The 23664-nt window shown below is 66.4% G+C and overlaps 3 protein-coding genes across 5 annotated transcripts; 2 read left to right on the top strand and 1 right to left on the bottom strand.

Annotated features, from left to right (window-relative positions):
- Positions 1-129: 129 nt before the first annotated feature.
- Positions 130-3196, top strand: PAM16 (presequence translocase associated motor 16). Of its 2 annotated transcripts, none has more exons than XM_085075064.1 (5): positions 130-558; positions 1132-1216; positions 1728-1867; positions 2248-2313; positions 2448-3196. In XM_085075064.1, exons 1-5 carry the CDS (start codon positions 145-147, stop codon positions 2532-2534), a joined length of 792 nt encoding a protein of 263 aa, XP_084931190.1. In that variant the 5' UTR covers positions 130-144; the 3' UTR covers positions 2535-3196. The 2 variants fall into 2 exon arrangements, with proteins under 2 accessions (XP_084931190.1, XP_084931191.1); XM_085075065.1 differs by lacking the exon at positions 130-558 and adding an exon at positions 778-1027 and having other exon boundaries at positions 1064-1216.
- A 640-nt stretch (positions 3197-3836) lies between these two features.
- GLIS2 (GLIS family zinc finger 2) lies at positions 3837-11578 on the bottom strand. The gene is made up of 6 exons (XM_085075061.1): positions 11331-11578; positions 7173-7551; positions 6563-6739; positions 5991-6124; positions 5301-5419; positions 3837-5192 (listed from the first exon to the last, which is right to left on the bottom strand). Exons 2-6 carry the CDS (start codon positions 7533-7535, stop codon positions 4405-4407), a joined length of 1581 nt encoding a protein of 526 aa, XP_084931187.1. The 5' UTR covers positions 7536-7551; positions 11331-11578; the 3' UTR covers positions 3837-4404.
- A 3613-nt stretch (positions 11579-15191) lies between these two features.
- Positions 15192-23249, top strand: TFAP4 (transcription factor AP-4). Of its 2 annotated transcripts, none has more exons than XM_085075062.1 (7): positions 15192-15438; positions 18921-19086; positions 19522-19620; positions 20116-20286; positions 20495-20632; positions 21620-21778; positions 21898-23249. In XM_085075062.1, the coding sequence occupies exons 1-7, from the start codon at positions 15350-15352 to the stop codon at positions 22090-22092; spliced, it is 1017 nt and encodes a 338-aa protein (XP_084931188.1). In that variant the 5' UTR covers positions 15192-15349; the 3' UTR covers positions 22093-23249. The 2 variants fall into 2 exon arrangements, with proteins under 2 accessions (XP_084931188.1, XP_084931189.1); XM_085075063.1 differs by lacking the exon at positions 15192-15438 and adding an exon at positions 16192-17154.
- Positions 23250-23664: the final 415 nt, after the last annotated feature.

Here is a 23664-nt window from a genome sequence, read left to right as displayed (position 1 = left end):
GACACGGGGACCGGGGATGGAAGGGATGCAGGGAGCAAGGGGCACTCGTGGACCGGGAGCGACCCAAGGACCGGGGATGGGGGGACACGGGGATCGGCTCCAGGGGGACACGGGTGTGGGGGGGACACAGAGACCGAGGGAGACATGAGGACAGGGGGAGGGGAGACACAAGGACCGGCCCCGGGTGGACCGAGGAGGACACAGGGACCGCGGCAGGGGGGAACACGGGGAACGGGGGCACACAGGGACGGGCACCGCGGGGAAACAGGACAGGTACCGGGGGGACACAGGGAGCGGGGGGACACCGGGACCGGCACCGCGATAGCACAGGGACCGGGGAGCGGGAGGCACAGGGACCGGAGGGACACGGGGACCAGGGCCGGGGAAGTCGCGCCCCATCCGCCCGCAGCCATCCGGACCTCCCGCGCGACGATACCGCCAGAGGGCGCTGTGCCTGCCGAGGGGACGCTCCGCCCGCGCCGCCTCCGCCTCGGTGTCCGCCGTGACCCTCACCCCCGGCCACGTGACCGCCGGGGCGGAAGCGGCGGTGGGGACATGGTGAGCGGGGACGGGGGGACGGGGCAGGGTGACAGCGGGGACGGGGGCGCGGAGCGGGGGCTGGACAGGACCCGGGGGAGGGAAGCGGGCTCGGGAATGTGCGAAGTAGCTGATTCCGGGAGGGCCAGGGCCAGGGGAGAGGGGACAGGGACGGGGGAAGGGGTCACAGGACCAGGGAAGGGGGAGGAAGGCATGGGGAGGGGTGACAGGGATAGAGGAGGGAGGGCAGGGCCAATGGAAGGGAAGCAGGAACAGGGGAGGAGGCCAGAGGGCCAGGGGAGAGGGGACAAGGCGTGGGGACAGGGGACAGAGACGGGAGGGTGGACAGGGCCTGGGGATGGGACAAGGTCTGGGAGAGGGATCGCAGGGCCTGGGTGGGGTACAGGGACAGAGGAGGGGGGACAGGGCCAGGCACGGCCATGGCAGAAGCCAGGGTGGGTCGGAGCAGACCCCCAGGGAAAGGGGAGAGGTGACAGGGCCAGGGTTGTGCAGGGCCCGTGAGGAGGTGACAGGGCAAAGGACCTATGTGGGGACAGGGCCCGTGGTGGCTGTGACAGCAGGGTGTCCCCGCAGGCCAAGTACCTGGCACAGATCATCCTCGTGGGGGCCCAGGTGGTGGGACGGGCCTTCATGCGGGCGCTGCGCCAGGAGTTCGCAGGTAGGAGCTGGGATGCTGCTCCGTGTGCTCCGTGTGCTCACACTGCCCTGCTGGGCACTGCTCCACATCCCCACCCTGCCCTGGGCACCTCAGTGCGCCCCATCCCCGGCCATGCCTGCAGGGGACACTGCCGGGTTGTCACAGAGTGACAGTCAGCACACACCTCCCGGAGCTGGCCCGATGGCGTTTCATCCCAGGCTGGGCTCCCAGCAGCCTTCCCAGGCTCCAGCCTGGCCCTGGCACCTCTGCCAGGCTCCCGGAGATCCCAGCAGCCCAAAGGGCAGAGCAGGATAATCCCTGGGATGTGGCAGCCCCAGCCCTGCCTTGCCTGCAGCAAACGGTGCTGTCACTGCCCTGGCACTGGGATGGCATCCTGGTGACCCCGGGGGTGGCTGGATGGGGACAGAGGGGGACACCGGGTTCTGAGCACCTTGGAGCCCATGGGCTTTGCTGTTGACCCCCCCCGAGGGCTGGGGGTGGCATGGGGGACTCAGTCACTGTCTGTCCCCAGCGAGCCAGGCGGCGGCCAATGCACGAGGACGCTCCGAGAGGCCCCAGTCTGCTGCTGCCTCCAGGATCATTGGCATCAGCCTCCAGGAAGCTCAGCAGATCCTCAACGTCTCCAACCTGAACCCCGAGGAGATCCAGAAGGTAGAGGTTCCCTCAGAGCTGGGGAGGGATGGTGCTGGCAGGGTCATGCCCTCCCTGAGGGTGCTGCTGTGCATGGGGCTGACAGTGGCTCCCCCATGCTGTCCTGGGCCAGTTAATCCCAGGTCAAGGATTCCCTGCCCCAGCTGGAGCAGCCCTTCAGGCTTGGCTCCTGCATGTGCCCAGCAGGGCTCCTCAGGGAAGGGATGTGGGATCTCTGGAGGTGCCCAGCTGGGAACCATGGGCTCACAGTGGTGTCAGGCAGAGCCAGCCATGTCCCCAGGATCACTCTTCAGCAATGCTCTGGGGAGTGGGAGGCTCCCAGGGTTCAGGATTGGGATTGGGGAGGGTGGAGGTGACTGACCCGGAGCTTCTCTCGGCAGAACTATGACCACTTGTTCAAGGTGAACGACAAATCAGTGGGAGGCTCCTTCTACCTGCAGTCCAAGGTGAGCACCGGGAGGAGCGGAGTGGGGCTGTACCTTCCCCTGCCTGCCATTTAGGATAGGCAGAGCCTGAGTATTCCCATGGACCCCAGCCCTCCGTGCCACCCCATCCCTCCATGTCGCCCCGTGTCCCGCAGGTGGTGAGAGCCAAGGAGCGGCTGGACGAGGAGCTGCGCATCCAGGCCAAGGGTGACAAGGAGAAGGGGCGGAAAGCCGAGACGTGACTCCTGCCAGCCCTGCCGCCCTGTCCCTCACCCTTAACTTATAGGTAGCCAATAAACACCGTGTCCTCCAGCACCTGGCCTGGCTGCTCCACACCTGGGGAGGGAGCAGGGAGCTGCCCAGCGCTGCCCCGGAGGGATTGGCCCCTGTGAGGAGCTGCATTTGCCCTGGGGAAGAGGAGGCAGCTGGGGAAGAAGGGGTGTCCTTGGGGCATTGAGGCTGCCAGGGCTCAAATGGCACTGGGGGAGGCTGTGGGAGCTATTTTTGGTGGGGAGATTGGATGCTCTTGGATTGAGTGCACGGCTACCTCTGGCTCCGTAGCCCGGGAGTGCTGTGCCATTACCTTCTCCCACTGTGGATGACTGCTGGGTCGGGGTGAGGGGCTGTGAGGAGACATGCTGTGGGTGTCCCAACCTGCAGCTCACCCCACAGACCCTGGCAGGGCTTCACTGGTGCTGAGGCTGCTTGAGCAGGGGCGTGGGGGACACGGCCAGGGGTCAGGCAGAGCCAGCTGAGCCCCTGAGGTCACACCCATCCCCCCCTGCACCCCTCTGTCCCCAGCGTGGGCTCCTCACCGCTGCCACCATAACCACGGACCGAAACAGGAACTTACTTCAACTTCACTTTATTGTTTTCTTAATAAACTTCCTCTCCCCTGGACGAATATAGTGTTACAGTCGTTAGCTTATCTCGTACTTGTGCAGTCCTTACACGCTACGCTAACAGCGATGGAGCCCAACAGGAGGAAAATAAAAACAACCCAGAAACTACGATAGAAAGGCACTTCGAGACCGTTAAAATACTGATGTCCTGGAATGTGCAACAACAAACCGATGAGGAGCGAGGAGACGTTTCACCGGCCGGGGTGGCCTGGTCGAGGGCCCGCGGCCATGCTGGGCTGGGGCAGCGCCGGGCGGCCGCCGGTGAGGCAGGGAGACCGGCTCCCTGCGGGGCACGCGGGGCTCCTGCAGCACGGCGGGGCAGCACTGGGGACACCCCTGTGGCTCGGAGCGAGCGGGGCGCACGTGTGACCCCGGGAGGCTCCGAGCTGCTCCGCGCTGAGGCTGAGCACGCTGCCCCACGGCCGGGGCCTCCCCCGGGAGCGTCCTACCGCTGCATCCCGAGGAGTTGTGCCCGGCAGCCGTGCCCGCGCTGCCCGCATGCGCTCGCGGTGCGTGGTTAGGTATGAACGTAGCTAGAGGGGGGCTGTGCCCCGGCGAGCAGCACACGCGGCCGTGTGCCTTGTCACGGGAGGGCCGGGGAGCGGCGGGACGGGGGTGGCCGTGGGGAGGGAGCGAGGGAGGGCGCGGGTGGGCGCCAGGCCGGCGAGTGCCCAGCCAGCTGGGCCCGGCACGGGGTGCCGTGGCCGTGGCACTGCCCGGGGCCCTGCCGGCCGTGCGGGGCGGGGCGGGACGGCCGGGCACAGCTCGGGGCTGCGGGAGCGGGTGGTCCCCCGGTTGTCACCCCGCTGTCCGTGCGGCGGGAGGCCGGGGGCTGCGGCCCCCCACGGCAGCACCGAGGCCTCGGGCAGGGAGACGCCGAGTCAGCGGAAGCAGGAGAGCCCAAGCGGGACCCTGTCGGAGCAGAGGGCTGGTCGAGAAATAAATAGCGGCGTATCCGGCTGCCCAGGGCCGGGGGGGGCAGGGGGACCCCCCTGTGCCCTACCTGCCCCCAGCGCGGGGTCGCGGCCGGCTCCGGCCGCCGAGGGATTATTGCTTTTCTCAGAAGAGTCCGTTCTTCTTTCGTGACGGGTAAAAGCACGAGCGAGGCCCCGCCGGGGCTGCAGGGGGAGGAGGGGGCGGTGCCCCTCGTCCCCAGGGAGCGGGATCTGCCCACGGGGCCGGCGGCTGGCCCCCGGCATCGTCGGGCCCCTCAGTTGACAGCGGCGGGTTTGAGCAGCAGGGAGCCGGGGGGGATGAGCACCCAGCCGGGGGGCAGCGCCTCGGGACTGCCCCCGGAGCTGACACCGGCCGAGAGGTCGAGCACGGCGCCCGGCAGCAGCGCCAGGCTCTCGGGGGGCACCCGCGGCCGCCCCGGCTCCGTCCTTTCGCCCCTCTCCTTCCGGCTCTCCGACCCCTTGCCCGCCTTGGGCTGCCGCCCCTCGGCCCCGCCGCCCTTCTCCCCCTCGGCCTTGGCCCCGCCGGCCAGCAGCGACATGACGGGCAGCCCCAGCCCCGCCGCGAAGGGCGAGGGCAGCAGCGGGCTCTTGGCCAAGTTCAAGGGGCCGCCGTTGAGGGGCAGGACGGGGCCGGGCAGGGCGGGCAGGGCGCCCGCAGCCCCGCAGCCCAGGGCGCTGAGGTCGAGCGGTGCCGGCGCCAAAGGGATGGGCAGCGCCGGCAGCCCCGGCGGGGCGAAGAGGGCGGCGGGGTTGGGGATGACGAGCTGCGCCCCGTTAACGTAGGGCACCTCCGCCGAGCCCAGGGGCGTTTTGGGAGGCGGGTGGACCTTGAGCATCTCCGGGTGCTCGGAGGACACAAAATGGCCGTGGGCTTTGATGTGCTTGCGGAGGGAGCTGGGGTCGGTGTAGCGCTTGTGGCAGCCCGGCATCTTGCAGGAGTAGGGCTTCTCCACGTAGTGGGTGCGGGTGTGCTTGAAGCGGTCGCTGGAGTTGGAGTAACGCTTGTTGCAGCCTTCGTAGGGGCAGATGTAGGGCTTCTCACCTGCGGGACAGCACCGGGTCTGCCGGGGGGCACCAGCCCTGCCGTGTCCCCCGTGTCCCCCCGAGCCCCCCGCTCTGCCGGTGAGCGCGGTGAGGGGGCTGCGCTGACCTGTGTGTGAGCGGTTGTGGATTTTCAGGTTCTCCAGGCGGGAGAAGCTCTTGTTGCAGGTGGGGCAGCGATGTGGCTTCTCATTGGTGTGCGTCCGGATGTGGATCAGCATCTTGTACCTGCCGGGATTGGGGCAATCACAGAATCACGGAATGAGTTGGGTTGGGAACACTTTAAAGATCATCTCATCCCACCCACTGCCATGGGCAGGGACACCTTCCACTAGCTCAGGTTGCTCAAAGCCCTGTCCAACCTGGCCTTGAACACATCCAGGGGCAGCCACAGCTTCTCTGGGCACCCAGTGCCAGGGCCTTACCACCCTCATGGGGAAAAATTTCCTTCCAATATGCCATCTAAATCTCTCTTCTTTTTGTTTAAAACTGTTCCCCTTTGTCCTGTCACAATCTGCCCATGGAAACATCCAAGAGGGAATATCACGGAAGGGGTCAGCCCTGACTTCCAGGGCAAGCCCTTGTCCCCATGCCCTGGCTGTGGGGTGGACAGGGACATGCAGGCCAGCACAATCTTCCAGCCCCCCAGCACCTCACAGCCTGCATGAGACAGAGGGAGGGAGGGTGGGATGGACAGATGATCAGATGGATGGAGGCTCCTCCTGCACAGCCCCAGGGCTGGATTCCTGCCTCCCCGCAGCAGCCCCCCCGGAGACCCCCTGGAGCCCCCCATGCCCACCTGGCATTGAAGCCCCTGCCATGGCGGGCACAGCCCTCCCAGTGGCAGCAGTACCCCGCGTCCTTCTCAGGTTTGACGTGGAAGTCGTTGACATGGTCCACCAGGTCTTGCAGGAGGTCAAAGAACTGGTTGCACTGTGGGCAGGAGGCTGGGGGTGAGGGAGCCCAGCAAGGTGGGCAGCAGGAGGGCTAATCCCCCCACCAGGGCTAGCCCCTGCCCCCCATCCCATGCCAGCTCCCCTTGCACCCCATGCAGAGCAGCACCAGCATTTGGGGCAATGGAAATGGACCTTTGCATGACCTCCTGCCCCGTATCACCCCCCAGCATCTCTGCACAACCCCCAGCTCCCCATCACTCCCGTTCCAGCCCTACTGTCCCTGCTTGGCCCCACAGAACTCTGCCATGGCCTTCCAGCCCCATGTCCTCTCCCCAGCACCAAAATACTCCTGCTTGCCCCCCCATCCTTGCAATACCCATGTGGTCTCCCAGCCCCCCATCACCACCCCCAGCCCCTCAAAGCTCCCTCACACTCCCACCATAACCCCCCCGGCCCCCCAGTCCTCCCTGCTGACCTTGGACCAGCGGCAGACGAGCTGCTTGGGCAGGGGCAGCTCGGGGGGGAGCCGTTTCTCCTTGCTGGGGGGCAGGAAGGCGGCGGGGGGCAGGTGCAGGGCACCCCCAGCGCCCAGCGGCAGGAAGAACTGGAAGGAGCTGGGGAGGCCATCGATGTAGCGCAGGGACTGGAAATCCTGGAGCACAACCCAGATGGGGGAGCAGTGGGGGACAGGGCCAAGCTGGATGGAGACCCCCAGAAACCCCAGAACCCTCCCAGAGACATCCACCAGCCCCCCAGGAACCCAAACATCTCCCAGAGATGCCCAGAGACCGCCCAGAGATCCCCCCTGAGATTCCCCTCATGCTTCTCAGAAACCCCCTTGACTCGCTACCCCCTGCCTCAGGGACCCCAAAACCCCACAGAGGCCCCCAGAAACACCCCAGAGAGACCTCCCAGGAGCCACCCCGGGGATGCCTCTGGGGCCGGGGGCAGGGGCAGCAGGCAGGACATTGACCCCGGGCTGTGTGTACAGTGGCAGCACCGGGAACGCTGCCGAGGTCGGGAGCGCCGTCCGGGCACAGTCCCCACCGCTGGGGACACCTCGGGGGGGTCACGGCCGTACTTACGTGTGGGGTGAGGGGGCCGGGCAAGTCACCGCTGCCCTGGCGCTCAGGGGACAGCGAGGCACTGCCAGCCGGAGACTCCCCCCCGGAGCGGGGCGAGAGGCTGAGGTCCACCACCGGCACGGCGGCCGGGAAGCGTCCATCCCGCGGCTCCACCAGCCTGGAGTGTCCCAGGAGCCCGGGGGACGGCGAGGCTGGCACGGCCCGGCGACCCCCCCGGCTGCCCCCTCGGCCATCCCCAGCCGGCGGGGTGTCCGGGCGCTGGGGAGCGCGGGGTCGGGGGCCGGAGGGGCCCCGCTTCTCGCGGGCAGCTCGCAGCTTGGAGATGCTCAGCTTGAGGTCCAGGGGCTCCTCCAGGGAATGCATGGTGCCGGGGTGGGCTCTGCGGGGGACACCCAGGGGTCACTGCAGGGGTGGAGGGCACCAGTGCCACCCAGAGCATCGCCCCAGCCTGGCCCCATGGCAATGCCCGCTCTGCTCCGGGCTGGAGGACACGGTGCTGGCACGGGAACCGTGCCGTCCCTTCCGGCCACCCTGCCGCGGCCCCCTCCCGCAGCGGGCAAAGGGCAGGGCATGGCACCGGCTCCCCCCCCCCCCCGGCCCCTCGGTGTCCCCAGTGTGTCCTCTCCGTGTCGCCGGCACAGCCCCTTGGCCCATGACCAAACCTTGCCGGGGATTGCCAAATCCCCTGGGCACCCGCGGCGCTGGAGCTGTGGTGTCCCCATTCCGCCCCCCCATCCTTCCATCTATCCATCCATCGGTCCGTCCGTCAGTCCCCGCGGGCCTGCCCCAGCGAGGCCTTTCCCAGCGGCAGAGGAGGGCGGTGGCGGCCACCAGCCCGGCGGTGACCCGGGCGGCCGAGCCCGCTGGCCCCAGCCCCGGAGGCGGCAGAGCTTCCTCCCCCGCCGGGGCCCCTTCCCCGCCGGCCAACGCCGCCGCTGCCGGGGCCGGGCAGGGGCTGCCGGCCGCACGGCGTGGCACGGAACGGCATGGAATGGCACAACACAATGCCACCCTCGTGGCTCGGCCGCCGCACATCTGGCGGGCAGCTGAGAACGGGCAGCTCGGTGCAGCGGTGAGCGCCCGAGCCAGAGCCGATGCGGTCCCCCGGCTGTGCCCCCGCGGCCACCCGCATCGCCCGGGGCAGGGTGGGGGCGGCCGAGGGGCCGTGTCGGGGGGCACGGCGCACCCAGCACACGTGGCAGCGGGGGGGCCCCTCCATCCCCACCCCGCCCCGGGGGGCCCGTCCCCCGCCCTGCCCCGCCGGAGGGGCCCCCCGCGCTGGCGGGGGTCCAGCCCGGCTCAGACGCTGAGGAATGCGGAGGAGCCGCGGGGGGCATGGGGCCCGAGCGGCGGGGCGGGGGACCCCCCGCCTGCACCCCTGTGCTGGCCGAGGGGCCGACCCCAGGGGGGGTTCCTGTCCCAGGCTCCCGGAGTGGGAGGAGCTGCCCCACAGCATCTCGTCACCCTGAGCCCTCCGTGGCCATGGGGTCAGCCCCATAGCGGGGTCCCTCCTCTCCAGTGGGAGGGGTCTCTGCCTGAGCATCCATCTCCACCCACCGCTGTGGGGGCTGCCCCATCGCAGGGTCCCATCTCCTGGGACGAGACGGAGACTCTCCTGAGCTTCCCTGGCCCTGCGCGCCTGCCCCATAGTGGGGCCCCTCCCCTCTGGGGGGTCCTCACTCTGCGCCCCACTGCGACATATGCCCATGGGGAGTCCCCACCCTGAGCCCCCCAAGGTTCTCGGGCTTCAGCCACCCCCATGTGCCCCACAGCCTGGTGGCACAGCTCGGGGACTGACGGACAGACGGGACAGGACCCCACAGCTGGGGTGTCACAGCAGGGCCCCAGCCCAGGGAGTGGGACAGGGTGCCGGCAGCCCCCCAGCGAAGGGGGTCCCGCGGTGAGGCCAGGCTTGGAGTCAGGGCTGGTCCCACCACGACGGTCGTGTCCTCACGTCCTCAGGGTTGGGAGGTTGGGGGTCCCGGTGCGGGCGGTGCTGGGTGGGGACCGCAGCCATCCCCGGGCGGGACGGGTGGGAAAGGGGCCTCCAGCCGCTGACGCCAGGGCTCCCAGCGCGGCCGCGGGCGGGCGAGCAGGCGGCTGCCAAACCACGCGGCCTCGGGAAACGGGGCGCCGCGGGGGCCCCGCCGGGATGGGGACGGGGACAAGCCCTGCGGTGGCTTGGCCGGACGCCCCAGCACCTGCGGCCCCCGCGCGAGGCCCCTGCCCTCTCCTGCCTGCCCCTGCCTGCTCTCCCCCCATGGCCTCTCCTGCCCGCGCCAGGCGCTGCCAGCCCAGCCCCAGCCCAGCTTCCCCCCCGCCACACCAGTTCAAACCAGTCCGTCGCGGGGCTGGGCCCAGGGGCTTCCCAGTCCGGGTGGGGGCCGCTGGGACGGAGCCCGGGCGCGGGCGGGGGCTCCCCCATCTCCACCGGCCAGGCTGGGGTCCCCTGGGCCCCCCACGCTGCCTGGCCGCCGGCACGGCTGGGGGACCCGGGGTGACCCCGGTGCAGCCGGCGGGATGCCAGGTCTCCAGGCTACTGGCATTGCCGGGGTGTCGTGTATCCCCTCTCCAGCCCCAAACCCGCCAGGAATAGCACAGAGGGACCGCGGGGCAGAGGCTCCCACGGCACGGTGGGCTCGGGGATGGCGGCGGTGAAGGATGTCAGTGCCATCGCCAGGGGATGGTGACCCCGGGGCTCGGGAGCTGTGCCAGCGCTGCAGGCAGGGCTCGGTCCCCGCCGCCGTGGCAATTTGCAGCGGCAGGCTGGCACCGCCGCGACGGGGGGCAGTCCCCGGAGCCCCCCGTGCCAGGGCAGCGTGGGTGGGTTGGCAGGATGTGGGTCATTGTCCCCACGGCTGCTGGCAGGACACGGGCTCCCGTGGGACCCGCCATCCCCGCTTGTCCCACTGCAGATGGTGCTGACACTGCCACAGCCGCTCCTCACTGGAGCCCACCGGTGCCTGACGGGTTTGGGGGGGATCACATCCTGCTGGTAGCTCCATATTGTCACTGTGTCCCTCCAGCACCCATTACCCTACGCCAGCCGGGGTGATGGCAGCTCCCAAAGGTGTCCCCAGTGGACATGGCTGTGGTTCCCGAGCTGAGGCCGGTGCCATGGTTTCCCCTTCCCGGGCATGTGGATGCCATAGGGACCCTGGCAGGGGGCTGACATCAGCCCCCCCACCCCCGGGAGCAGCCCCACAGCAGTGCCACCAGCACCAGGGACCCTGCCACCCCTGTCCTGGACACAGCTGGAGCAGGCGGGGACAGCAGCGGGGTGGTCCCCAGCACCCAGCGGATCAGCACCCTGGGTGCGGCAGCAGCGTGGGGATGGGGGCACATGGGGACCCTGGCTGGGAGAGGTGGTGACAGCAGGGTGACAAAGGCATGGGGAAGGGGAGGTGTCCACTGGCTGCAGGGTTTCTCCATGGTGGGTAGGGAACGAGCCCCTGCAGCAGTGCCTGGGGACAATTTGTGGTTCCCGCTGCTGGCACCTCAGGGATGGGGTCACATCGTCCTAGTCCCCAAAACACCCCACAACGGCACAGCCTGGGCTTGGCCACTCCACACCTCAGCCCTACGGGGCCGTGGGACTGTCACCCCCCACGGTGGGGACTGTCACTTCTCATGATGGGGATCGGGAGCCCCCCGCGAAGGGGACCGGGGTGACGGGTGGCTGCCGGGCGGTGGCACCGGTGACCGGCGTGGAACCGGGATGGGGACGCCCTGCACTCCCCACCCAATGGCACCCTTTCGCCCCCTCCCGCACCATGGGGACACCGGTGTGTCCCCGGAGGTGGCCGCAGCCGGGCAGAGCCACCCAGCACGTCCCCGCCGCAGCCCCCGCCCCACGGCCAAGGTCAGGACACCCGCCCGGGCTGCGGGGGGACGGCGGGTGACGGCCACCCCCCTGGCACCCATCGGGCGGCAGGGAAGTCCCCATTCCTCACATCCCCCGGGGGTGCATTGGGGCCACGTCCCCCCCGACCCGCTCCCTGGGCGGGGGGGCTGCAGGTGCCAAGGGACCACCCGCACCCCCGGGGGTGGCGAGGAAGGGGCTCCCCGGAGGTTCCCCCCTCCCCCAGCGGCGGCAGCATCCTCCTCATCCACATCCTCATCCTCCTCCCTTCCGCGGTGCCCGGAGCGCGATCGTACCTGCGGCGGGGGCTCAGTGCCGGGCGGGGAGCGGGGCGGGGTGCGGGGCTCGGCGGAGCGGGGCCCCCCGGGGCCGGTGGCGGGGCCGGTGCGGGGCGGCCGGGCCGCTCCGCCACATCCGCAGGGGCTGGGGGCGGGGGTGGCGGCGGCGGGGCTGGGCCCCCCCTGCCCGGTCCCGGGGGCGGCGGCGGGGCGGGGGCTCTGCCCGCCGTGATTTATGGCCGCCCCGCACCGAGCGGCCCGGCCCCGGCTGCGGGCGGCGCTGGGCGGGGGCGGGGGCGGCCCCTCCCCGCCCCCGCGGGGGGCACCGGGGGGCACCGAGCCCCGCCCCGGGGGGGGGACCCGCGGGGGGAGACCCGCCACCCCCCGCGCAAGGTCACCTCAGCGCTGCGGCAGAGCCGACCCCCCTCCCCCGCGTGTCCGTGTCCCCCCCGCGTGTCCCTGTCCCCCCCGGGGACGTGGCGGGGAGAGGGGCGGCACCCACCGGAGCCCCCACCCAGCACCGGGGCGGCTCGGGGGGGTGGGGGTCACGGCGGGGAAATGGGGGGGTGAGGGGGGATCCCCCTCCCTGCAGGAGCGGCGCCGCCCGCCCGTCGCGTGACGTCACAGAGCGGGGCTGGCGTCACGCCTGGCGGGGGCCCCCGCATGACGTCACCGCCGGGGGGGTTGTCCCGGGGCCGCGGCTCCTTCCGGCGGCAGGATGTGGCGGGGCCGGCCCGGATGCTGCAGCCTCGCCGGGGGGGTCCCTCCCCCGGGGCCCACGCGGGTGGCTGGGCACACCCCACCCGTGATTTTATTTTGGGGGTGGAATGCAGCTGCGGTGTCCTCAAGAAATGAAGGGGCATGGGGGGGGCACAACATTGCCCCACGCGTTTTTTGTTTGTTTGTTTTGCGGGGAAAGCTGCAGTGTCCACAACAGCGCCACTATAAAAAGGGGGACACACGCGCGGGGGACAGCACTGTCCCAAGCGAGTGGCTGAAGTCACCCCACCCGTGGTCTTTTGTTGGTTTGTTGTTTTTGTTTTTTCAGGGGGAGATGCGGTGTGCTTCCTACGAAAGGGAGGGACACACGGGGAGGAAGCTCTGCTCCATGCGGACTTTTGGGTGGAGAGGGAGCTGCCGTGTCCCCAGCAGCCCCACAAAAGGTGGGACGCGAATGAGGGGCAGAATTGTCTCACGCGGGCAGCTGAAACCACATCCCACTCGTGGTTTGGGGCTTTTTTGGAGGGGAGAGCTGCTGTGTCTCAAACAGCCCGGCAGCAGAACGGGGGACACGAATGGGAGGGCAGAGCTGACCCACACCGGCGGCTGAAGCCACATCCGACTCGTGGTTTGGGTGGTTTTTTTGGGGGGTAGACGCTGTGTCCCCAACATCCCCGCCACAAGCAGGGGAGACACGGGAGGGCAGCACTGTCCCACGCGAGTGACTGAAACCCCACCCTCCCCGTGCGATTTTTTGCGGGGGGGCGGAGGGGAGGGGAGAAGCTGTTATGTCCCCAACAGCCTCACTGTGAAAGGAGGGGGTCCCGGTGGTCCCCGTGCCGGGGGGGATGCGCATCCCCTCAGTGGGGCCCCCGCGGGGCCGGGCAGGGGGCCCAGGGGACACCCGGCAGAACCTGTCCTGCAGCTCCCGGCGGGGCCGCGCCGTGGGGGCTTGAGGGGGAGGGCTGAGCCCACCCTGCTCTGCAGGGCCGGGTCCTGTCCCCCCGGGGTGACAGGCCACCCCTAGGACCCCCCGGTGTTCCCTCTCTGGTGGCCCCGGACCCACGCAGGCAGTGCTGGGGGGGCTATGAGGGGAGGTCACCTGCCGCAGGTAGGTCCCTCAGGTACCCCATGGCTCCTGCCAGCCCCCCATGGCCCCTGCCAGCCTTGTGCCCCCCTACCAGCCTCCCAGACTCCCCTTCTAGCCCTGTGCCCCCCTGTGAGCCCCCCATGGTCCCTGCCAGCCTTCCAGGTCTCCTACTAGCCCTGTGCTTCCCTGACAGCCCCCACACCTTCCCGCCATCCTCCACAGTCCCCCAAGGTCTCTATCATGTCCCCATTATCCCCCTAAGCCCCCCACTTCCCCTCAGAGCCTCTCTGGCAGACCCCCAGAAGCCCCCCCCAAAGCCCCCTGCCAGCCACATGAACCTGCCACCCCCAAAACCCTGAACGTCAATGCTCCTGTGAGCTCCATTCCTCTGCCAGCCCCCAACCCCCCTGCCAGACAGCCAGACCCACAGCCCCTGCCAAACCCCAGACCCACCCAGCAGCTCCTCAAGCCCCCTGCCAGCGCCCAGAGACCCCCATCAACCCCTGAAGCCCCCCATCAGCCCCCAGACCCCTTCTGCCAGCCTTCAGAGTGCCTCTGCCAGCCCCTCAGAGCCTCTTCCCCAAAGCCCCTTGCCAGCCATATGACCCCTGTCACCCCCCATCTCCCCGAGCCCCATGGCAGCCCCAAGGCTGCTGTGAGCCCCCCAGTCACTGGCAGCCCCCCAAGAAGCTGGACCCTGCTGGAAACAGGAATGGGATGGGACAGGGATGGGATGAGAAGGGGTAGGACAGGATGGGACAGGACGAGGGCGGGCGAGGGTGGGGTAGGGATTAGGCAGGATGGGATGGGATAGAATAGCATGGGACAAGATGGGATGGGGAAAGGGCAAAATGGGGTGGGACAAGCTGGATATAGGAGAGGATTGGATGGGGACAGGATAGGACATGACAAGATGGAATAGGGACAAGACTAGGATAGGATAGGATAGGATAGGATAGGATAGGATAGGATAGGATAGGTGAGGTGGGACAGGATGGGGATAGGGCAGGACACAAAAGGAACAGGACAGGATGGGATGAAACAGGATCAGATGAGGTTGGACAGGATGGGATAGGATGAGATGGGACAGGAACAAGAGAGGTCAGGACACCATGAGATGATAGGATGATGGATAGGATAGGATAGGATAGGATAGGATAGGATAGGATAGGAACAAGACAGGTCAGGATGGGCTGAGATAGAATAGGATGGGATAGGATAGGACAGGACAAGATTGGGTAAGATGGGATGAGTTAGGTTGGAGCAAAGATAGAACGGGATGTGGATGAGTCAGGTCAGGATAGAATGGCATAGGACTAGGACAGGATGGGATGAAGATAGGATAGGGACAGGGCTGGATGGGATGGAGACAAGGCAAGTCAGGATAGGACAGGACAGGATAGGATAGAGCAGGATAGGACAGAGCTATGGCAAGATGGGCTGGGATGAAGTGGGATGGGGACATCACATCGAGAGATAGGGACACGACAGGATAGAGTAGGATAGAGTAGGATTGGATGGAACTAGGGCAGGATGGGATGAGATGAGGTGGAATGGAGATAGGTGAGGATAAAATAGGATAGGGTAGGATGGGATGGAGCTAGGGCAGGATAAAATGAGGTGGGATGGGATGAGAACAGGTCAGGGTGGCATAGGATAGGGTAAGGTATGATATGATAGGATGGACTACATAGGCGACCTAGGGCAGGATGGGATGAAGATAGGATGTGATGGGTATGGAGTGGGATGGGGACAGCTCAGGATGGTATGAGGTGGGATGGTTTGGGGACAGGGCAGGACGAGGATAGGATGGGACAGAGTGGGATAGGATAGCGTAGCACAGGATAGAGTAGGATAGGATGGAGCCAGGTCAGGACGCGACGCGGCGTGACGGGCCGGTGCCAGCACGGGTCGGTACCGTCCCGGCCGCTCCAGTCGCCCCCCGCCCCGCCGTGTCCCGCCGCGTCCCGCCGCCGTGTCCCGGTGCCGCTCCGGCCACGCTGCGGCCCCTCCCGCCGCCTTTGTTTACGCGGGGCCGGTGCGGGGCGGGGGCGGCGCCGGGCGGGCGGGGGCGGGCGGGGGAGCGGCGGCGGCGGCGGGCGGGAGCCGCGCTCGCTCCAGCTGTTTCCCGCCTTGGGCCGCGGGCAGAGGCCGGAGCCGGGCCGGGCTGGGCTGAACCGGGCCGGGACGAGCCGGGCTGGGCTGAACCGGGCCCCCCGCCCCCGTTATGGAGTACTTCATGGTGCCGGCCCCCAAGGTGCCGGCCCTGCAGCACTTCAGGAAATCCGAGAAGGAGGTCATCGGCGGGCTCTGCAGGTGGGGGGGCGCCGGGAGATCCCGGGATCGGGGGGCTCGGGGAGGCCGGGGGAGGGTGGCGGGGAAGGGGGGAACGGAGAACGGGGGGAGCGGCGCGGCCGCCGCGGCCCCACCGCCCGCACGTGGTCCCGGCCGCGCACATGGGGCCGGCGGCCGCGCGTGGCCCGGGCGGGGAGCGCCGCGCCCCCATCTCCGCCGGGCTCCCGCGGGTGCGGCGGGGCGCGCCCGGGGCGGGGGGCGCGGGGCGCGGGGGTCCGGGGGGCGCGGGGGTGTGTGTTTACCGCCGGGCCTGGCCGTGACTCTGCAGCCGCCCGGAGGAGGCGGGTCGCGGCCGGGGCTGCCGGGACATGTAGTGCGGGAGCGGCGGCACAAAGCCCGCGGACACGCGGGGAGCCCCGGCGGCCGGGGGGGCGGCCGGAGACGGGGGCTGCGCCCGCGGGGCCCGGCGGGGGCTGGCGGGGGGCGGCGGGCGAGGGGGGCGGCGGGCCGCGGGGCCACGCGGGGCGGCCCTGATCCCCCCCATCACCCGGGCCTTGAGCCCCCGCCGCCGGCAGCTCTGAGCCCCCCCGGGCCTGGCCCGCCGTGGGGCGGCGCGAAGCGCCGGGCCCCGCGGGGCTGTGGGGCAGCCGGGCTCCACGGCACGTGCTGGGGGCCTGCCGCTCGCCGTGCTGCCCCTGCCCCACGGCGGGGCGGCTGGGGCCCGGCGATGCCGGGGCTGGTCACAGCTGAGCCCTCCCGGGGGTGCAGCGGTGGGGCAGCGACCCGGGCCGGGGGGGTGGCTTCACTGGGGTCCCCCGCGCTGGTCACTGCGGGCCCGTGGGCTGGGGGGGTGACTGCATGGCCTGGGGCATGAGGTCGTCCTGCCCGGAGACTGGGGGCTGTGCGGCCCCACACTGACCCCAGCGGGGGGCAGAGCTCGGGGAGCAGCCTTCCCACTGCCCCGAGCTCTGGGAGACCCTGCCTGGAGCTCAGGCTGCTGGGTGACACCCTGCATGGAGCTGGGGGTGCTGCGGGATGCTCTGCCTGTGGCCTCAAGGAGCTCAGGGACACCCTGCCTGCAAGCTCAGGGTGCAGGGGGAGAGCCTGCCTGTGAACTGGGGCTGCTGAGGACACTTGGCTATAGCCTGCTTGTATACTCAGGTATACCCTGACATGAGCTTAGTAAGCTTAGGAATGCCCTTCATGGAAGCCTGGAGATACCTTGCCTGTGAACTTGGGGACGCCCTGACTGCAAGTTCAGGGTCACCCTAACTGTGACCCCCAAGGAGCTTGGGGACACCCTGCCCACACGGTCGTGCCTCCCCTGCATGCCAGCACAACCCACAGCACAGGTTGTGGTCAGTGTTGGACATGAGTGGACAGCAGGGTATCTGCCATGGCTCTTGGCTCACCCCCATGGGTTTGTTTCCCTCAAAGTCCAGGTGAGTGAAATGTCCTCACCGGGGCGGGAAGGACCAAATTCTGCTTGCCTGACACAAAGCCCACAGCACCAGCACCAGGCTGCACCCCGGGGGCTCCAGTGGGTGCCACCTGCTCCCCCTACCTCCGTCCTACCCCATCCCTGGCCATGCTGGATGTCTGGACAGCTTCTGAATCCATGGGTTTTTGCCCTTTCCGTATTTCACTGTCACTTCTCAGGTCTCTTCCCAGGAAGAGCAGCTGGGGCAGGTTGCAGGAGGTCTGCCGGCGAGGAAGCAGGCTCTTCCTCCTTCCCCGGTATTTAGGAAACTGCTTCCGGGCTGCCCAGTCCTGGGCCCCTCCATCCCATTCCCCTTAGGTGTCTGGTGGTCCGACATCCTGGAACAGCGCCCCAGCCACCTTCTGACCCCAACAGGGATGATGTCTCCAAGACCTGCAGGTTTTGATGTGTTTGGGAGACAAGTTTGGGGCTGGTTTCAGCAGGAGCAGGGAGGTGGGTGACAGCCACCACCAGATGGGAGCCCTGTGCCACAATCCTGCTGCAAGCAGCTCTCGGTCCATGCGGCAGATGCTGCTCCCAGGGAGAGGGACAGACCCCAGGGCACCCATCCCAGCTTCACACTCCCAGGACACCCACTGGGAACTGCCTGTGAGGGAATCAGATCAGTGGGTACTTGGTACCCAGTGTCAGCCTTTGCTGGGACACTGCCTCAGAGGCTGGGGACAAAGGTCTTCCCAGCCGCATGGGTGAGCTGGGATCCTTCCTCATCATCTTGGGATGCATTGGAATCCTCTCCTATCCCTCTAGGATGAGGTAGGATTCTTCCCCATCCCTTCAGGGTAGTCTGGGATCCTTCCCTATCTGCCTGGGATGAGCTGGGATCCTTCCACATCTCTTTGGGCTGAGCTGGGATCCATCCCCTTCTTCGGCTGAGTAAGGATCCTTTGCCATCCCCGTGGGATGAGCTGCATCTTTCCCCATCCCTGTGTATGTTGGAGGAGTTGTGCTGCATTCCCCAGCTGCAGCAGGCAATGATGGGTGGCCTGAGAGCCTCTGGTCACTGCCTGGGCACACGGTGGTGCTGCAAGTATCCCTTAGATCCCTGGGCTCCCAAACTCCTGTGGTTCCTCCACGACCTCACCAGGAGGACAGTGAGGACAGGATGCTAGGCTTTGCTTCCCAGCCTGGCTTTGGCAAGGCTCTGGGTGGAATGTCCCCATCTCCCTGTCTCAGAGCTGCCAGGCACCTGGACGGGCGGCTGGAGCCTGTCTTATCTCGCCTCACGCCGGCGGCCCAGCTCCTGTGTTTAGTCTTTGGTGCTTTGTAGCATCCCCGGCGCCAGTGGGTGCTGGGTGCCTGCACTCTGGGGAGAGTTGGCATGGTGTGATCCAAAACCTCTGCCCTGCTTCCCTCAGGGAAGAAGTGGGTTGTGGGTGAAGCCAGACCCCACAGCAGTGAGCTTTGCTCGAGGTCTGGTGCCCTGGACCTGTGGGTGTTGGCTGCCCGAAGCCCTCCACGCCGGCATCATCACCAGCTCCAGGAGGCATTTCCCGGCCCATCTGCGGGGCGAGGGCGTGGGGGGCGAGGAGGCAGCGGCAGGAAGCAGGCAGGAGCTGCGGCTTGGGGTGGGACGGGGGCTTTTCTGCTGGGAGCTGTCATCTGGAAGCCATCAACGGGGCGGGAGGGAGGGAGCCGCCTTCCCGGGGCCACACACGCCGGCCAGCCCCGCGGGGACACAGCCGGCCAGCCCACAGCCTCCCTCACCCACTGGGGGTCCCTGGCTCCCCTCACCCGGGCTTGCTGCTGGGCAGTGTGTCCGAGCCCAGTGGAACCAGGGGGCTGCAGTGGGGCCACCCTTTGGCTAGTGCATCCTCCAAAGCTTTGGACACGGGGCTGGAGAAAGCCACCCACCTGCTTTGGTGATTCCCAGCACCGCAGCCATCATCCCCTCTGTTACCCAGCCCTTTGGTGGCTTGGAATAGGCATTGCAAGGAGGGATGCAATGAGCTGGGAGCAGGGGTGCAGCCCCCTCCTCCCTAACCCCTTGTCTCCTCTCTTGCAGCTTGGCCAACATCCCGTTGACTCCGGAGACCCAGCGGGACCAGGAGCGGCGGATACGCAGGGAAATTGCCAACAGCAACGAGAGGCGGCGGATGCAGAGCATCAATGCTGGCTTCCAGTCCCTGAAAACCCTCATCCCACACACGGACGGGGAGAAGCTCAGCAAGGTGAGCAGGATGCACATGCTGGTCCTGCACGTGGAGGGGCTGGAAATGGAGTTGGGGGTATTTGCCCATGTTATTTCTGTGATGGAGCTCTTTCCTGGGGAGCTTTCCTGACAGGAGTGGGTGTGCATCCCCAGCCCAGTGTCCTGGAGTGGGCTGGAGTGTGTGACAGCCCCCAGAGTCCTGTGAGCAGGGTGATGTGCCTGGGTGAGGAGGGGACCCCACTGCGGCAGGGAGTGGGGTGAAAAGGCAGCCGGTCAGATTCCCGAGGTGGGTGAATTGGAATTGGTGGAAATCTCAGGGGGAGCTTGGAGTGAAGCAGACTCTGGATGGAGACACCAGGGACAGGCAAGGAGCAGTGCTGGTTGTCAGGAGGATGCCTGGGGGGGCACCTGGGTCTCTTCTGCCTCAGTGTGCCCCCTCCTGGTTCTCCCACAGGCAGCCATCCTCCAGCAGACGGCAGAGTACATCTTCTCCCTGGAGCAGGAAAAGACTCGGCTACTGCAGCAGAACACCCAGCTCAAGCGGTTCATCCAGGTAGGGATCCCTAGGGATGGGACAGGAGTGGGTGGGACAATCCTGGCTGGCCAGGGTGGGGATGTCATCACAGTTCCTTGAGGTCAGAGTGAGACCCTTTACCCTGATCAGCCAGGGAGTAGAGATGTTTCCATTCTCCTGGTCATGCAGGGAGCCCCATTCAACCCGGCATCCCTTACTTGGCGGGGGAAAAGGCTTGGGGTCCCATTTTCCATTATTTCCACCCAGCTGAGGATGGCCTGGTGGCAGTTCTGGTGCTGGGGTGCCCTGGTTGAACTGTCCTGGGAGTCACAGCATGAGAATCAGGTTGGCACTGGGGGGGTGAGGACCAGGATTGGGGGCATATGCAGGAGCCCACCTGTCCCCAAGCATCAAATGAAACCCCAGGGAGACCCTTTCCTGCAGGGAGCTGTGGTGGGGAGTGGCCAGATGTCTGGAGGGCAGGGAGAGCATCCGTGCCAGCCCCCTTTCCCTGACCCCACATTCCCATGGCAGGAATTCAGTGGCTCCTCCCCGAAACGGCGACGGGCGGAGGACAAAGACGAGGGGATCGGCTCGCCGGACATCTGGGAAGATGAGAAAGCCGAGGATCTGCGTCGGGAGATGATTGAGCTCCGGCAGCAGCTGGACAAGGAGCGCTCGGTCCGCATGATGCTGGAGGAGCAGGTGAGGCCAGATGCCCTCTTGCAGCCTCTGCCATGTCCCCAGTGAACCCCAGGGACATGGGCAGCACCATGGGGTCACTGAACATCTGCTCTGGACACTGCTTCTTCATGCTTGTCCAGGGCTACCTGGCTCTGCTGTGCCCACCCCATCGAGGGGACAGCCGGGGATCAGGGGTGCCCCACTGATGTAGGTGTTCTGTGGCCTGCAGGTTCGCTCCCTGGAGGCCCACATGTACCCCGAGAAGCTGAAGGTGATCGCTCAGCAGGTGCAGCTCCAGCAGCAGCAGGAACAGGTGAGGTTGCTGCACCAGGAGAAGCTCGAGCGTGAGCAGCAGATCCGAACCCAGGTGAGTGCGCCCTGGACACCCCAGGTGCCAAACCTCGGGGGTTGGTTCGGTGATGGACTGGGCACCCATGGCCCAGCAAAGCTCTCGCCCTTGGTGATTTGGGAAAGGTGTGGCCCAAAGCCCCCCACAGTGCTCAAGGGGCTGTGCTTACAGGCACCCTGTGTTTCAGGGAGGGATCATGGATTGGACCACCCGTGGTGGCTTCCAAGCGGCTCTGTTCCGTGGCACGGAGGGGTTTGTACAGGGAAAGTCGCTTGCTGCCAGGCAGGGTTTCATCTCAGGGGCTTTACCTTTCTCTGGATGACTCCTACTGAATTTTAGGGATCCCCAACCACTCCCTGCCACCCACCAGGCTGGAAAAGGGGAGTGGGAAGCTGGCAGGCAGTGGGGATGTGAGCCTTCAGCCTATCCCCTGAGACAGCTGGATTTGCCAGCAGTACAGGGAGGAGGCAAGCACTGTGCCGGCACCAGTCCCTGTGCGCTGTTGCCCTCGAGCTCAGCCCAGGGCCACACCACTCCAGGAGCTTCAAATGGAGGGAAGAACACCAGCTTCCCCCCTCCTTGAGCTTCTGCAGAGCCATGTCCCTGCAGGGTCCCTGCCGGCTGCCTCCTGGGGAAGTTCAGCCTATTTTTAGGTGAACTCTCCATAGCCTTCTCCTAGGGCGGATCTTCCCATCCGCTCCAGCAAGAATCTCCGAGGGGTGTGGGGGATTCCTGGCCACGCAGGGGCTGGCACTTGCCTCTCCTGGCTTCAAAGCCCAAATTGCTGCCCTTTGGGATACGGGGAATTCTTCACGTTCTGCTCTGCAAAGCTGAGGTGGCAGCAGCTTTCAGCTGGTATCCTCCTGCATCCATTGGGATGGAAAAGTGGAGCAGCCGAGTGATGTTTCAGCTTTTATGGAGCTTGGGCTCCATGAAGTACAATGCTCTCTGCAGTGCTGCTGTGCCCAGGTCCTTGCTCACCGGGGGTTTCCCTTCTGTCCCCAGCTCCTGCCATCACATGCTCCCCCAGCGCCCACCCACCACCCCACCGTGATCGTTCCAGCGCCGCCTCCCTCCCATCACGTCACCGTGGTCACCATGGGCCCATCCTCGGTCATCAACACGGTCTCCACGTCCCGGCAAAACCTGGACACCATCGTTCAGGTGAGTTGGGGAGCAGTGAGGGGTTTGGCAGTGAGGGGTCTGGGGGTAACCCTAAGCCCCTGGGGTGGGTCAGAGGGGACCCCAGCAATGTCCTGACCGCTGGTGGCTGTCCTGGGCAGGCGATCCAGCACATCGAGGGGACGCAGGAGAAGCAGCTGCAGGAAGAGGAGCAGAGACGCGCTGTCATTGTGACGCCGGCGCGTGCCTGCCCCGAGCCCTCCGCCTCCGACACCGCCTCCGACACCGAGGGCAACGACAGTGACTCCATGGACCAGAGCAAAGAAGAGCCCTCGGGGGACGGGGAGCTGCCCTGACACCCCCCGGCCAGCAGCCGGGGAGGGGAGCCGGGGCTGGGGGGGAAACGTCAGAGAATATGCTGAAATTTTTAAAAAATACAACGCGATTTGGGTCTCTTTTATGACCTTTTTCCAATACTGTAAAGCAGAGCGTTAGAGGCAGGCAAAGGTCACCCTTCAGCTCCCCGGGGGGGTGGGGGCTCGGGGGTGGCCACAATGGGACACGGGGGGGCTCGGGGCACAGCGGGGGGGGGGGGCATTGGGAACGGGGGTCACAGCCCCCCACCCTGGTTTATCACCCCCACCCGCCAACCTACAGGGAATCCTGCCAAGCCGGCAGCAGCCCCGCTGTTCCTGATGGTGTTCCCTTGGGACAGGGCCTTCGGTTGGGATCTTAATTTGATTTTTTTCCTTCTCTTGTGGTTTTTCGTTTAATTAAATGTTTGTTTTTAAGCAGGGGGGAGATGCCAAGTGATATGGCAGCAAGGGCGGGACAGGGATCCCTGGCTTTGGGGTACCACCATGGCTCCTGCACCCCACGTGGGGCAGGGAAAACCCCCTTGGAGAGTAAAATAATCCTGGGATGATGCCATTGGAGCACGGTAGGAGGGCTGGCATGTGCCACCCCTCCCTGGCATTTACAACACCCACCTCCTTGGCACAGGGATGGCAGGTTGGGGACTGATTTTACACCCCATCCCTGTCCCTGTGCCCATCCCTGTCCCCCCCACCCCGTTCCTATCCCTCCTTTAAGCACTTAATCTGGTTTGTGGGGTCCGTCAGCTCCAAAGAGCTTTTCTATTTCGTGATTGTGTCGCTTGGGTCTGTCCTGGCGGGTGGGGGGTCCCTGTTCTGTGCTTTCCCCCCTTTGCCCCGCTGCTCCCCACTTGGCTGTAGGGTTTTAGGCCAGTCGTGTGTAGAGCCTCGGTGGTATTCAGTAGGTTCCCCCCCAGCTGCAGCTGTTTCTCGGTTCCTTTCCCTTTTTTTTTTGGTTTTTTGTTTTGGTTTTTTTGTTTTGTTTTGGATTTTGGTTTTTTTTTTGTATTTTTTTTACAATTTTCAGGTCTTTGTGTTGATTGAGAAGCTATTCTATTTTGTTAAGAAAGTTGAAAAAAAAAAAGAGGCTCGTGCCTTTGTAAAGAAACAAAATAAAGTTTGTACTTGGTTTTTTAGAAGCTTGGTTCCGGCGTTAACCTTTGTGGGGACAGGGATGGATTCCACCCTGATAAACACTGGGAGGGCTGGGGGCTCCTGGGGAGGACAGGGAGTGCTGCCTGCACTGGGAATCACAGTCAGGAGGCAAAGGCAGACGATACTGGCCCTGGTGAGGATTCCCACTGAGCAGCTGGGCTGTGTTTAAAGGTTCAGCCCTGCCGGTGCTGCTTACATGTGATGAGCACATCAAGGCTCAGCTCAGTGCTGAGGGGGAGGTGGGGGGACATCTGGGCTGGTGTGAATGAGGCCACACAGCTGAGGGGGGCTGGGGTCACACTTTGGGCTGTCCCTGTGCCTGGCTGGGAATCCATCTCTCCATAGCTCTCCATGGAACTGACTCATGACTCATTTGGGGTGGGAGCAGTCATCTCTCAC

This window comes from Lichenostomus cassidix, chromosome 14 (assembly GCF_008360975.1).
Source record: "Lichenostomus cassidix isolate B80296 chromosome 14, HeHo_3.0, whole genome shotgun sequence".
Taxonomy (NCBI): domain Eukaryota; kingdom Metazoa; phylum Chordata; class Aves; order Passeriformes; family Meliphagidae; genus Lichenostomus; species Lichenostomus cassidix.
Note: the sequence above shows the minus strand (reverse complement) of the source record. Positions and strands in the feature narration are given on the sequence as shown.